Source organism: Solanum verrucosum, unplaced genomic scaffold, assembly GCF_900185275.1.
Source record: "Solanum verrucosum unplaced genomic scaffold, falcon-dt-bn FXZP01000113.1, whole genome shotgun sequence".
Taxonomy (NCBI): Eukaryota; Viridiplantae; Streptophyta; class Magnoliopsida; order Solanales; family Solanaceae; genus Solanum; species Solanum verrucosum.
The window spans coordinates 206,196-221,220 of NW_026020105.1; the positions used below are offsets into that span (position 1 = coordinate 206,196).

At 34.8% G+C, this 15,025-nt stretch overlaps 2 protein-coding genes across 2 annotated transcripts; one reads left to right on the plus strand and one right to left on the minus strand.

The window, feature by feature from the left end:
* The first annotated feature begins 5,698 nt into the window (after positions 1 to 5,698).
* On the plus strand, positions 5,699 to 8,999 carry LOC125825147 (eukaryotic translation initiation factor 6-2). The gene is made up of 7 exons (XM_049504486.1): positions 5,699 to 5,804; positions 5,880 to 5,976; positions 6,336 to 6,421; positions 6,518 to 6,562; positions 7,458 to 7,588; positions 8,117 to 8,227; positions 8,530 to 8,999. The coding sequence occupies exons 1-7, from the start codon at positions 5,795 to 5,797 to the stop codon at positions 8,785 to 8,787; spliced, it is 738 nt and encodes a 245-aa protein (XP_049360443.1). The 5' UTR covers positions 5,699 to 5,794; the 3' UTR covers positions 8,788 to 8,999.
* A 373-nt stretch (positions 9,000 to 9,372) lies between these two features.
* LOC125825276 (uncharacterized) lies at positions 9,373 to 14,075 on the minus strand. The gene is made up of 8 exons (XM_049504627.1): positions 13,992 to 14,075; positions 13,340 to 13,513; positions 11,974 to 12,385; positions 10,259 to 10,426; positions 10,042 to 10,173; positions 9,876 to 9,957; positions 9,692 to 9,805; positions 9,373 to 9,578 (listed from the first exon to the last, which is right to left on the minus strand). The coding sequence occupies exons 1-8, from the start codon at positions 14,059 to 14,061 to the stop codon at positions 9,447 to 9,449; spliced, it is 1,284 nt and encodes a 427-aa protein (XP_049360584.1). The 5' UTR covers positions 14,062 to 14,075; the 3' UTR covers positions 9,373 to 9,446.
* Between the last annotated feature and the right edge of the window lie 950 nt (positions 14,076 to 15,025).

Genomic DNA, 15,025 nt, shown 5'->3' on the forward strand with positions numbered 1-15,025 from the left:
AGGATCAAATATACCCTTAAATGGATTACTTTTTTTAATAAAAAAATATTTGTTTCACTTTCGTTAGAGGAAAAATGGTATATGTGAGCCACTTGTGTAACAATAGGGCTATATATAAATCACTTTTATAACGAGGGGTATATCAGCTCTAACTTACAAAATTGAGAGATATATCGGGCTTTTTTTCCTTTTTAAAAAATAAAATAAAAATGAAAGTAGGTTAAATAAATTAAAACAAATGAATAATTTATTTTATTGAATTAATTTTATTAATAATACTTTGAAAATCTGTCATTCTTGACTGTGGTCATATCTTGATTTTACAAGGACTAGTAAGCAACCTAAGGGTCCAAAGCACTCCCGAGCCATTCTGCAACGATTCGAAATGTCGTTATTTAGGAGAAACAAAAATTCGAGAAATTCTGGGCCATTGTCCCACCAAAGCGGGCCAGATGCCGCTAGGGCAGTAGCGCCAGGGCGGGGTAAGTTGGCGGCAAAGCGGGATAGGCGAGATAGAATGTAAATAACGTGAAATCATATTTCCTTCTTCTTCCTAAAATACCTAAATTAGTCGTAAAACACCCTAGAAACCCCCAAAAAGCTGCTCCAAGCGGGAAAGAGGGAGGGAGAGATTTCTAGCGTGAAGATGTCGATGAATTGCGAATTTTCGGCCAAGATCACCGTCATAAAACCCGAAAAACAGGAATCGAAGTCAATAACTCCATGCAACTGCTTGGCGCCCATGTAGGTTAGGTTTTATGAATTGAGTAATTATAAATTTGTGTTCACTACGTAATACATGTAAATCAACGGTAGGATTATGCGTAGGCCCTCGTGCACCAAACGAAATATGATTAAATCCGAGGAAGAAGCCTTAGATGATGAATTAGGGTTAGGTATGGTTGAATAAATGCTTTCATGATATACGTGGATGAGTAGTTCATTCACGATGGTTGTGATTCTAGGAATGTGTGTGATAGATTTGTTCTTGATTTGGTGTAATACGTGCATGTAGGTGAACGAAGCATGTTGATCACATCTAATGTGAATAAGCATGAACGAAGAACTATATGCTATGAACCACCTCTTGTTGTATGATTGTCGTAATAAACATTGTGATTGTGATTGTGGATTGGGTGTTGCGTTCCAACACATTAACTTGGATCTGTTGCCACATTTCGACATAAATATGGGATCGGTTGCCACGTTTCGGCATAATCTTTGGATCAGGTACCACGTTCCAGTATGCTAACAGTTTGGGTTTGGGTTCCATGAGATGACCAATGATTTGATATAACTGTGATGATTGAGAATTGTGAAAGTGAATATGGTTCGTAATGATAATGATATTGTGATTCCCTGGAGTGGTTATATGTTTATGAGGACTTATATCCGACTGTTTCTTTTATGTCGAGTTAACTTGCTACGTATAGTGTTGTCGGATGAATTGGAAAGGCCAAGAGTTCAAGGGTCAAATAAGTGATGGCAAGGGTTGTTCGTGTGTTGCAAGGGTGAAAAGTGGGGGTAGTGTACGTGTAGTAAGTGCTTAGGTGGAAAAAAAGGGAATTGTGTTTAGTGGTTAGGAAGCTTGACGTAATGTACTATGTGGCCATGGCCGGGTAATATGAAAATGAATTAAGGGTGTGACGTGAGCGGTTAGTTAGAATGCTTGTAGTTGTATTTGGGGACTTTTCTATGTGTTAGACTGGTTAGGCTATGGTCAAGGACCTAGTAAGTAGGTTGATTGAGAAGGTGGTTAGTAGTTAGAGTACTAGTGTAATTCGGAGGTATTTCGAGAAAGGGTAAAGGTGGAGAAGCGGGTGGTTTATTTCATGATCTTACTAGTTGGTTTCTTATGTTATGTGATGGGCGTCGGGTTGACCGATGATGCCTACAAGTACGTGTGTTTGTACTGATACTACTCTTGCTATGCCTTTGAAATAGTCTAGATGCAGGTTGGTGATGTTTCATTAGGTGAAGACGAAGAAATTTTCCAGCAGCTTCTATCTTTTCTTCCGCATGGTGGGAGTTGTGTCTTTACTTATTATGTCCAGTTGTACTCTTAGTAGCTCTTGTACCTGTTTAGACTAGATCCATGGGGTGTTAATTATTTTACAAGTCTTAACCGAATTTGTGTTAAAAGTCCTGATTTATAAAATCATGTTAGTATATTTATTTTCCGTTTATTCAATTTTCCGCATGTTTTCAACTAATGGGATATGAGGGTTATCCTACTTAGGTGTTAGAGTGGGTGCCTGCACAGCCCGGTGAATTGGATCATGACACATTCAGGTCTCATGCGAATCATCCAACTAAGTCATAAATTGTCTTTCGAATCTAATCTAACCATCAAACTTAAATTCAAGTTCGTTTATTCTATATGTTGACTGTGGTCAAACATTCATTTGTCAAAATCATAAAATTTGATGTGTTTTGGAAAAACACATTTGATTGCTTTGAGAACCATATCACACATCTCACAAGTCAAAATTTGCAGAAACAAAATTACTAACAGGGTATTTTAGAAGAAAAGGACCCAAATAGTCAAAATGATAGTATAGATCGATGTCGCTACATCTTTTTTTTAAAAATGGGATAGAAAAAAAGAAAATGAGAAAAGATAACAATGTGGAAACTGCTCAACATCTCCTCTTCGACTGTACCATAGCCTCAAATTTTTGTGGCATTAAATATGCCACGTAAAAAAACTAAAATTAAAGTGTTATAAAAAAAAAATGATCATTCTTTTTTAAAAATACTAAAAAATAATAATAATAATAATAGTTCATTCTTTTTAAATGGTCTATATATATATATATATATATATATATATATATATATATATATATATATATATTCCCTTTCGCTTACATATACATAGAGTCGTCAATATGTGCTAGGCCTGTTGGGCCGGCCTGGCCTAACCCGGGATTTAATAGGGCTGGGCTAAAATTTTGGAGCCCATTTAAAAGAAAGGCTTTTCAGCCCGGCCTGAATAAGCCTGTTGATTTGTGGGGCTTGAGAAATATAGGTAGGGACGGCCCGTGGGCCAATAAAAATTAATTAAAAAATATAATATAATATTAAAATTTAAAATTAAAGAGATCCAAACTCAAAATCTATATAAAGTTTTTTAGGAAATCACCAAGTATAGAAGTTGCATCCACCATGAAAATGTCCAAACACTTGCTACTCGAAACTGGTTATATGGTTTTTCTCAAACTGGTAATATATTTTTGTGTACATTTAAATATTATAATTCTCAATTTAGTTATTTTTTAATATTTAACTAATTGAAACCACATATAAATTGTATACGAAAATGAAGATGTTAAGACAACCTTCGCACAAGTTGATTCAGATATGTTTGATGAAGATGATCATGAAGTATTAGATACGCCATAGGTTTCATGAAGTGTTAGATATGCCATAAGTTTCATGATTTTTTAAGGAGTTTATTTTTTACTTTTTTATGGTTGGAATATTATCATATTTTTTGTGTTTTATTGTGATCATTGCAAAACAGTTAGGTTAATATTTCTATTTAGATATTTATACTTATACTTGAAAAAAAACTTAATAAATATTATAAAGATAATTTTATTTGTGGATTTTATTAACAAATAGTAACATTAACACCATGTAATATTTTTTTGTCGATATTTATGATAAAATTTAAAAATTATAATTTATAATTTAATTTAATAATTATAAAAAATATATAAATTTTAAAAAAGTGGACTAGCCCGGCAAGCCTGTAGCCCACGTACTTGTGGGTTGGGCTGACCGTTTTCTGGCCCACACCAAAAATGGGCTAGCCTGGCTTGGCCCGTAAAATGTCAAAACCCGTATGGGTTAGCCCGAATGAAGCGGGCTAACCCATATTGACAGCTCTACATATACATACAATAAAAGAAGAAGAAGATAATGACATTAAGTTAAGCTCCATGACATAACTTCATGGGACTCCATATCAGAGTCGTTTATGTCCCCAAAAGATAATCTATCAAACAAAAATAATCTTTGATAAAATAAAACTTCTTTTCTTTATTTTCCTCTCTCTGTCTCTCTTTCAAAGAAAGGAAGGATAGAAAATCAATTTATGTTAAATATATGATAAATTTATTGAAATACCATTTTCTATTCGTTTGAACATGTAAAATGAAATAGTGATATGTAGTTAAAGTTTTGTTTTGTTTGAATATGCTATTTAAATTTTAAAGTTGTATTTTTATTTTTTTTTGCTAGTAAACATAATATCTCATAAATTATAAAAACTATTAAAATAACACCAATTGGTTATACAATCTTACCAAATAAGCAAAAGTTCAAAACATATAATACACAACTATCACAAAGTTATTCTAAAAAAATACAATATTTATTGATTGAACTTTAGTTAAATATAAAATAGTAAAATTGAACACGAATTGTAGTGTACTACTTCTTTATATAATCCTCTCACATAGTACGGACTACTGACAATCTCCTCACATTCATCATGCATTTCTCAATATAAATGATTTAAAGGTTGCTAAGAGTAATAATATCAATTATAAATTTAATTGGTGAGAATAATAGTTATAATTGATATAAATAGTTTAAAGGTTTGTGAGAGTAACAATATCAGCTATAATATTCTTTACATATAAAATAAATGATTATAAGACATAAAATAAAATGATGGACTTTTTATTTTTACAAAATACAAACTTAATAGGTTAATATTTTTATTTGAAAAATATAAAATTATAATATAAAATTAAATATTCAAACACTCATTTTAAATTATGAGATAAAATCACATATCCAAGCGCTAACTTCATAAGTGTTTTTATCACATGTATCACTCACTTTTCTTGGTTAGCAAACATTCTTGGGGTTCAAGTAAAACCAGGCCCAAACCCTTTTTAGCATTTGGACTATATAACCAAATCCTAGGCCCAACTTTCTCTATATATTTCTCTCTCTCTCTCTCTCTCTCTCCAATAATCAAATCGCTGCAAACGTTCACCACTAACCTTTTCAGCCGCCGAGTTCCTCAAAATATCTTTTTCCGCCCAAATCAATCGTAAAGTTCCTCTCTTTCTCTCTCTGCCTTCCTGTTTTTCACGACGCAAAACCCTAATCATGATTTATTTAGCGGTCTTCTTATAATCTCTCCTGATTTGTCATGATTTTGTTTTCTGGTTATTTTTCGTTTGTTGTCTGGTATTTTTTCGAAATGAAAAGGAAGAAAAAATGAGTTCAAAGATGAAAATTTTATTCAGTTGTAGATTTCTGGTTATTAATTAGATTATCTTGTTGTCTGGTTATTAGTATTACTGGTAACTTTTTGAATGAAAGCGAAAAACAAAAGAAAAGATGAAGTTCAAAGATGAAATTTCTATTTAGTTCCATATTCTGTTTCTTAATTAGATGGATTTGGTGTCTGTTTATTAGTGTTATTGAGTATTTTTCGATTGAAGGAAATAAAAAAACAAAGAAAAGATTAAAATTTTATTTAGTTCTTGGCACCTAAATTTCGAAAGAATTTTCGATATCTAACCAGTTCGAAATTAGCATTTAGAGAACTTTCCATTGCATACTTTTCATCTCAAGTAAATACACAGCTGAATGGATTTAGAGGATTCATAAAGTTGAATCCAGCTAGTTTGGTATTCGGTGGAGTCTATTAATTGAACATCATATTAGTGTAGAATTCTCTGTTGTTATCTTCCTTTGTTAATATTTGTGTCATTTTTGGTTATTGACAGATCTTTCAAGTTCCAAGCAATTCTGTTTTTTACAAGCAATGGCAACTAGTGAGTTTAGTCAATTGCCAGATTGGATATTAACTTTGTTAAGTTATTTATCTAATGATTTTTACATAATTGCAGGGCTTCAATTTGAAAATTCATGTGAAATTGGAGTTTTCTCAAAGCTGACCAATGCATATTGCTTGGTAGCTATTGGGGGTTCTGAAAACTTCTACAGGTTTGTTTTTTCAATCTTCAAGTCATCTGTTTCTTAATAGTATTTGGTAATAGTGGAAAGTTATTTAGTTTGAAACTAAAAGATTTGAAAAAGAAACATTGGAGCTGAGCATTCAGAATTTCCAAGATGAGAACAAGGAAATCAGAGATAAAGATTGAATAAGAACTTGAGCTAGGAATATGGGAAATGACAATGAAGAAAGTGGGAAAAGGATAGTGTTTTCCTCGTTCACTATTTAGCAACTTTAAAAATTGACTCCAATGTCTAGGCACAAAAATAAAAGTTGTACCACATTGTTATAATCTAGTTTTCAGGTTCTCAACTCAGTGAAAATGATGTGATCTGTATATTTTCTCCAGCACATTTGAGTCCGAGCTATCAGGCATTATCCCAGTGATCAAAACCTCTATTGGAGGAACGAGGATAATTGGAAGACTCTGCGCTGGTACTTGACAACAACTCTAGCTATCTTGGAAATTTAATGTCTAGTTTTTCAGTGATCTCTATTGGTAACTAATTTCACTTCTCTGACTTTGTGCAGGAAATAAAAATGGTCTTCTCTTGCCTCACACTACTACAGATCAAGGTAATAATATATTCTCCATGCTCTAGAAATATCTTTCTTATCTGCGATAATGTGATTAACAGTAATTTCAACAAGTTTTGCGCTTGTAAATCTTTGAGATAGAGATCTGTAACTGGACTAGTATTCAATATGTAGAAATCCATGTTTATGTGCATCGTGTTATTTTTAATTAACAGTGTTATCCCGGTATACCATCGGGTACTTATTTTTTATCTCTGCTGTGGTATGAACCCTGGTATCAGAGGTTCACACCCACTTCATAGCCACACCCTTGGGGCTCCTGGGTGTGTTCTACCATTGTTTGTTATGATGATAAGTCTTAGAGATACTTTTGGTGGTTTAATCATCTGTTATACTTGATCCCTACATATGTATTACCTATATTTTTTTGTCCTTGTGTATGTAGTATGTACCACCTTTCTTGACTTATTTGTTTTTCAATTAGGTTTATCATATGAACTTAGATCTTGTTTGGGTTGACTGATTTCAAATTGGAGAATTTGATAACAATTTTTATTGCGTATGTTAAACTTGACAATATGTAATTGTATTTACAACAAAATAAGGGTTTGGACCTTCAAAAGAAAAAACAAGGGCTCACCTAAATTGATGGAAGTTCTGAATCCATGAAATATGCTAAAAAGCATAACAATTCCTTGTGTAGCATTTGTGGTTTTATATTTCCTTTTAATTTATGTAGTAGGAGCAATTGATTGACAACAATAGTGAAAATGAGAATGCATCAAAAAAACTTGAACATACTAGTCCTAAATTATCACTCGATATCCCATGCTCATTTAGTGTGACAGAAGTTTTGCGTCTAAAGCTGAATTGACTCCTATCTGCTCACATCTTGACTTTGGTTCTGCCTTTTTATTTATGTTTCTGCTGGTAGAACTTCAGCACTTGAGGAACAGTCTGCCAGATGGAGTTGTGGTCCAGCGCATTGATGAGCGATTATCTGCCCTGGGCAACTGCATAGTTTGCAATGATCATGTTGCTCTGACACATACGGATCTTGACAAGGTAATTAATCTGTTTGGCTACTTGTTGCTGCAAATTGGAATGATATTGTGTAGATCTCTGATGTTTATTCCCCTTCCTGTTTATTAATGTCGAGGCATAAGCCAATTATTGTGTATTTTTGGATATACATGGTCGGCATCTCGTCTATAGTTTGTCTTATATAGAGAACTCAATAACTCGTGAGATTAAACAAGTTAATCCTTGTCATAGAGTATTGCATTAGTGTGTTGTTCCAATGTTCAGGAATGTGTAATGGGTGAAAAGTTCTTCACAGATTAGAATCTCTACTAATGCAGTATAATACTACAATGTCTGTAGAAGTTCTCTGCCTTATATTTTGCTCAACTTTGTTTATTTTACTACTAGGTCAAGTGTTTATGCTCCTCATATTAGTGCCCTCATCCTTTACTTTTCACGTTCTATTCCTATTGTTTTTACCTCAACTAGCTGCGAGCTGTGAGTTGCTATTCTCATCATTTGATTAATTGGGTTCTGTGACCTAAGATTGTCAAATGTTATTTTTGTCAGGAAACCGAAGAGATGATTGCTGATGTTCTTGGTGTGGAAGTTTTCAGGCAAACAATAGCAGGGAATATTCTTGTTGGCAGCTATTGTGCTATCTCAAACACAGGAGGTTTGGTAAGTAGGCAATCTTAAATGGAGGGAACCAGGGGATGGGAGGAAGGGGTGGGTGGGTGGGGTGACGGGAGGAACAATCCAAATGCATACACACAAATGCATAAGAAGTGTTTTCACAATACTATTGTCACTTAATCATTCAGTTAATTATGTGCATTGTCACACCAGTTTGTCACTTATGTGAACATTGAGTACTGGTTATTTTCACCATGTGATAACTACAACTTGTTACAGGTGTTGGGGCTAAAATAGAAATATGTTGTTTCGTTGCCTCATTTCACTAAGATTTCTTTTTGGAGCAGGTACATCCTCATACATCCATTGAAGACTTGGATGAGCTTTCAACTCTTCTTCAGGTTCCTCTGGTTGCAGGAACTGTGAACCGCGGTAGTGAAGTGATTGGTGCTGGATTGACTGTCAATGACTGGACAGCATTTACTGGCTCGGACACTACTGCAACAGAGCTATCTGTTATTGAAAGTGTTTTCAAGCTGAGAGAGGCTCAACCTACTGCTATTGTTGATGAGATGAGGAAATCATTGATCGACAGTTATGTCTAAGTTATTATTTAAATTGCATGTACTACAAAATTCTGGGTGGAAGTTTGAGTTGCTGCTTTAATTTTGTGTTTCCTATGTTAAAAGGTCTCACTTGATAATGCAGATTTATGTTTTTTTTTAATCTTAATTGCGTTTTCTGTTTTTTCAAGTGTATAATGTTAGTACATTTGAGTATAAGAATTATTTATCTCCATATAATATTTTCCATTTTCATAGTGTATTTTATTGAGTTTAAAATATTGCGTATGACTTGTGGCCAGTTGACTCACTACAAGAACTTACGTATCATCTTATTGAAGTGGGATAAGAACGTACGTGTGCTAGCTTTGAACACGGTAAAAGTCTTCAAGGGCAACAATGTTTTTAAATTAGTTAATTTCTACATCTATAATCTCTGCATTACTAATTCAGATTGATTGCATAACAATCTTGATAAAAGGACACCTTTTAACATGGATTCCTAAAAATAATATTTTGTGTAAAAAAGCAATTTAAAAAAAACATGTATATTTACACTATGCCGACCACGATTAACAAAAATACAAAGTAAACATCAATTTGAGACATGGAGTAAGCCTTAATCAACCACCATAGTCCCAAAACCTAAACCAAAATAAGCCTTAAATCCTGCACAAATGCTATGTCACTGGCAAAGCTAGCTAGGGATCTATACACACTACATCTCCGTCATCTAGGAGGCATTCATCAGAATCATAAGTACTTCCACAAGTAGATTGCACTTTTTGAAGAAAACATTCCAACCGTTCAGGAGTAAACCAGTCTTCTGTCATCTATGAAACAGCACCAAATTGCAAAAAAAATCCCATTATAATGAGGATTACACAATTCCCTGCTATGTAAAAGGTATGGAACTGGTATCAAAGTATCAGAGAGAGGAACTCACAAAGTATGGGTAGCCCTTTGAAATGCTGAAATTTTCTGGAGCACTCTCTAAGAAGAGGTTTATATAGTACAAAACAAAATTGCCACAGTCTTCATCATTTCTCTGCTGCGGAACCTGAAACTTTTTATATGAGCAAGCATTGCAAAAGGACTGAGATTAGACGACAGAGACAACATATTATCACCTTTGGAATCATTAGGGGGATTTTCATAATCTGGTCCTTGGTTTCTGGCCTCTGTTCTGCCTTGAATAGGTCTACAACAAATCTGCAACGGGAACACTGCTATCTTAATGGATTATCATTTCAAAGTAAGCCCAGAATGGGACGTTAGGCTGAGAAAAAAAAATACTTTCTGATCCCAGGGTCAAATCTCTCAGGGTTCGCCATGTGCAAAGAATCAAGCAACAACATACAAGGACTTCTTTCTTTAGATTGTAAACTTTCACCAAGGTGACAAAAGATCAGGAGACTCCAGTGACCCCTGGCAATGTGGGGATTCAGTCAGAGACATATCTAAAATGTAGAATTCTGCATCATACATCCAGTACATATGAAGAAATACTTACCAGAGAACAATGGGAACAAAAACATACTCTTTTGAGAATATCTTCTTTTTCGCAATCCAGTTCAACACCTTAGCTTTGTGAGAACGTTCTGAGTACAAGGAGAACCACAAGCTGTCAAGGTACGTAAATGTGTTTCTCCTATCTTCCGGATGCAATTTCCATATGCTCCTATATAAACCACCAAAAGTTAGGCTTACAAAAAAAGTGATAAGAGTTTGTGTACCAAAGAAATATGGAGGTCTAAACATTAAGGGGTGTAGGAATTGGAATGTAGCTTCAGTGGGGAAACTGATCTGGCAGCTTGCTTTAAAGGAAGACTTGCTATGGGTAAAATGGGTACATAGAATCTACTTTAGGACAGATATCAATATCTGGAATCACGGGCTCCCTTGGATTGTAGCTGGTATTGGAGAAAATTGAATCCACTGAAAAACAGAATGAGAGAGTGGTATGCTCAGGGATGTTACAACCTCACTGCAAAAGGAACTTACTCTATATCTAGGAGCTACATTGCCCTAGCTGGGGATCAGGGGAAGTGGGATGTTGCTGAGCTTGTCTGGAATAGTGTCTCTTCTCCCAAGCATAGATTTATTATGTGGCTTGATGAGCATCAAAGGCTGCTAACTAAAGGAAGACTAGCTCATATTTATAAATATGTTGAAGATTGTAATGTTGCTTGTGTGATACACAAGATGTGGAAACTAGCCAACATTTGTTCAAGGACTGCCTCTGGTTCAGATTAGCAAGAGATGAAGTACTCCAATGGTTTGCCATTGTTCTACCATCTGGAGAAATCAAACAGGTTATGGAGATGATCGTGAGAAGGCATTGGAAGAAATTCAAGAAGGAAATTGTGGCAGCTATTATGGGAGGATTATTATATCACACTTGGAGGGCTAGAAACTGGAGATTATACTAAGGAGTTGATGTACAAAGAAGTGATGTTCTGGAGTAAATCAAACTGGAAACTGTAAACAGGATAGAGTTTTTAAAGCATTCAAAGCGTGCTCATAGGAGTAGGAATTTTTGGCAAAAATTTTGTACCTAGTTATCTGTTTTTCTGAGGCCTGAGGATCATCACCACTGGTGATGGACGAGGTGCTCTTAGCTTGTATTTGTTCTTGGTTGTTAATGGTAATTTTAAAGTGTTACCCAAAAAAAAGAGTGATAAATATCAGTGTTCTTAAGTCTGTTTGGTTCTATAAAGAGGAGGAGATAGCAAAGGAGAGAGTTCCATTGGTAGTAATCATCATTTACCTCGGGCAGTTGAAACAGATGGAAATGAAGTAAATATGCTTCCTCCTTTCTGTCAAATCTTGGAGGGGCTAAAAAAGCTTATTTGGAGGGGTACTGACCTCTCTACATTTAGCACAGCCCAATACAAGAAGCATCCTGCGCTCACGCAGGGTACGTGGAAGGGCCACACCCTAAGGGTGTGATGTAGGTAGCCTACCGTGATGCATCAATGGCTGATTTTTATGACTCGAACCGTGACCTATATAGGTCACACAGAGACAACTTTACCATTGCTCCAAGGCTCCCCTTCACTGACCTCTCTCCATTTACTTCTCTTTATCTTTTACTTCCTTACCAAACAAGGAATTACCTTTTTAACTTCCAGTTTTACTTACGCTCCACCAACCTTTCCTCACCCCAATCAAATTGCATTAGAATATGACATTTTACAGGAAAAGGATAAAGCAATAAAAACTTACTCCAAGTAAAGCTCAAATTTCGATGATCCTAACCCCTTTTGACTGTTGTTCCTCCTTGATTGACCATGACAACGAGAAGCACGCTGTGGGATAACTTCAGAATCCGTTGAATCAGCTGTTATCTTACTTTTTGATCTTTTTCGTGAATGTGGTCGTGGTTTGGTCTGCGAACAACAAGAAGCTTGCTGTGGGATAGCTTCAGAATCTGTTGTATTAGCTGTTATCTTATTTTTCGTTCTCTTTCGTGAATGTGGTCGTGGTTTGGACTGCAAACAACAAGAAGCTTGCTGTGGGATGACTTCAGAATGGGTTGTATCAGCTGTCACCTTACTTTTTTGTGTTGATGGATGTGATCGTGGTCTGAACTGGGACCAACTTGGGAGTTCTGTATGATTCCTTTCCTGGTCAGTCGCTGTGGTGAAAAATTGAGCAATCAGCTTTGCAACTTTGAAATAACTAGCACAATGTATTTCCATTTTCTGGGAGGGGGAAGCAAGATTGTTCCTTCTCACTCACTTTTTCTTTGATCAGGTAAAGTTAGATTTCGTTCAATATGCATCCAGGGAATAGTACCGAGTACAAAAAAGAAGTTAGCTCCTGTTCATCCTTAAATCATGTCTTCTTTCTTGTTCTTTTAAAGTAAGATACTCCAATATAAAAACTCAATGCTGTTTCCCACCCCCACAACTCCTAATTTGTAAAAAACTGACTAAACAGATATGTGACTTTCAAGGTTAGAATGGACAATATCATTGGTCAGTAGCTTAATCATTGTTCTGACAGCAATTAAAGAGCTAAACCCTACCACATCACCCACCCCTACAAACGAACATCCCCTCAGTGCAGAAGCTTCTAATCTTAGAAGAGGTTTGTTATCTAATACATTGGTTCCATTGTTTCGATCTGTTATGTCTCAGTCCTTGGGTGAATAGTACGTATGTAAAAAAAGCATATAACAGAAGTTCTCTGCTAATTAGGATAGAACTCAGTGAATCTATGACAGCAGCAAGCTAACAGACAATACAAGGTATTAATGTGCCAAGAATTCATAGGTGCGAAAAAGTGCAAATACGAAATTATAAGGACTAGAAATGTGCCTTACCCAGAAAATACATAGAATCTTACACCAGAGATTGTAATTTAACCCTCATTAGATAAACTCCTTTTGTCCCAAACTAAAATCAAATAGGTTTTATTTAAGTATTGATCTGAATTTGAAGAAAATTAATTTTACATCAAATCAAATAGACAATATGAAGGTAACAATGTGTAGATAAATGCTTATTCCAATAATTGTTCGAGATAAGGATACACAATCCAGCAACCTGATAAAACAATATCTAAGATTGCAGGATATTAGTAGTACCAGAAGTTTGTAGTCCCTCCTTTGATTTTTGGCGTCGAGGAACATATTTAGACAATGAGTAGTTTTGATACAAATTCCGTGTTTCTCCAGGTACATGGATGCCTTTTAGCTTTTCATTTGCAGGAGCATGCATATCCGCTTGCTGATGATTCACAATTCCAGGTGCAGAAGATTCTACAACAAACCAAGAAATAATTCTGTGATTTCATACTAAAAATGAAGCATACTACAAAGGACTCCCTCATTTTTCTATAGAAGTTGACACCATAAAAACCCAAAATGATCTGGAAAACACCAAAATACTGCTTAAAAGGGTTAATATGCCTGGTGTTGCCAAAAACTAAAAACATACATGCAAATATAAGTTGCTTTGAGAAAGGTTTTTGTACTTGCTTCGATTGATACAAACAATAAAATCAAAGAAGTTGTTGTAGAAGAAAAGCATCTAACTTCCTTTTGCTTATGGAATCAACAAATGTAAAGCATCATCAAGGTACTCACACCTACTAACTTATTGTTAGCATAAATTCTACTACAATGTCACAATTTTCCATAACTTGGATTAGCATCAAGCCCTAGTTCGTCGTTCACCAAAAAAAAAATCAATTTCAAAGTGAAATTTAAGAAATTGTGAGCAGTGAAGTTTGATTACCTGAAGGATTATGAAGAACGGGGTTGTTGTTAGTGTTCTTCATCTTCATTCCACGCTCCTGCTTTGACATTCTTCTCAACTGGACGATGACCAAATATCGCCCTCACTGTTAAATAAGCTTATGCTTAAGTTTCAAATTATTTATTTTAGTTATCCTTAACTCCAGTAAAACCTCACTTAATTTATACTCCATAAATTAATAATGGAATAATCTCTTTAACATAATATTCTCCTCCTCGTATCCTGATTTGGGTCAATGAAAACAATCATATATTTCTATAAAATAATAATATATTTCATTTTTAGAAGATCCATATATAAATATATGGTCTTATTAATATTATAAATTAATAGTTCTTTAAAAGTACAAATATATATATATAAGACAATTTAGTGAAATATGATTCTATTATGTTTTATTTTTTGTTATCTATCTTCCTCCCCCGTGATGTTCCCAAAGCGATCGCTGTCATTTTCTTGTTTTCTTCTTGTCTTGAATTTCTATAGAACGGCTTTATATCAGGTATAGTTGGTTAGGATGAAGCATTAGTAGATATAGCAAGTGTGCCGGGGATGCGGCTCGGATATAGTAGGTCTAGACGTCTAGCATGAAAGAGCCTTCTCTGGTAGCAGCACTATACCTTAGTATCTCTCTAGCCTCCAGCCTATATAAGACGTAAAACGCATATCTAACTTTTCTTATTGCATCAAAAAGTTTTGGTATTGTCTTTTCGAATTATACCATAAAATTGTAAAGAGTTCTAGATGTGATAAATGTTTCCTTACGCGTAACTAATTCCAAAGGTATTGTATATTCTTCAACTTCATCATCAATATTGATGTATTCATTGTACTTTATGTATAATAAATTATTATTTTTATGTGGGAAAATGCATAAGTACCCCCCAGCCTATGCCCAAAATCCCTGAGACACACCTAACCTTTACTAAGGTCCTATTACCCCCCCCCCCCCCGAACTTATTTTTTAATTAATTTTTTACCACTTTTGGCTTACGTGGAAATATAAACCAAAT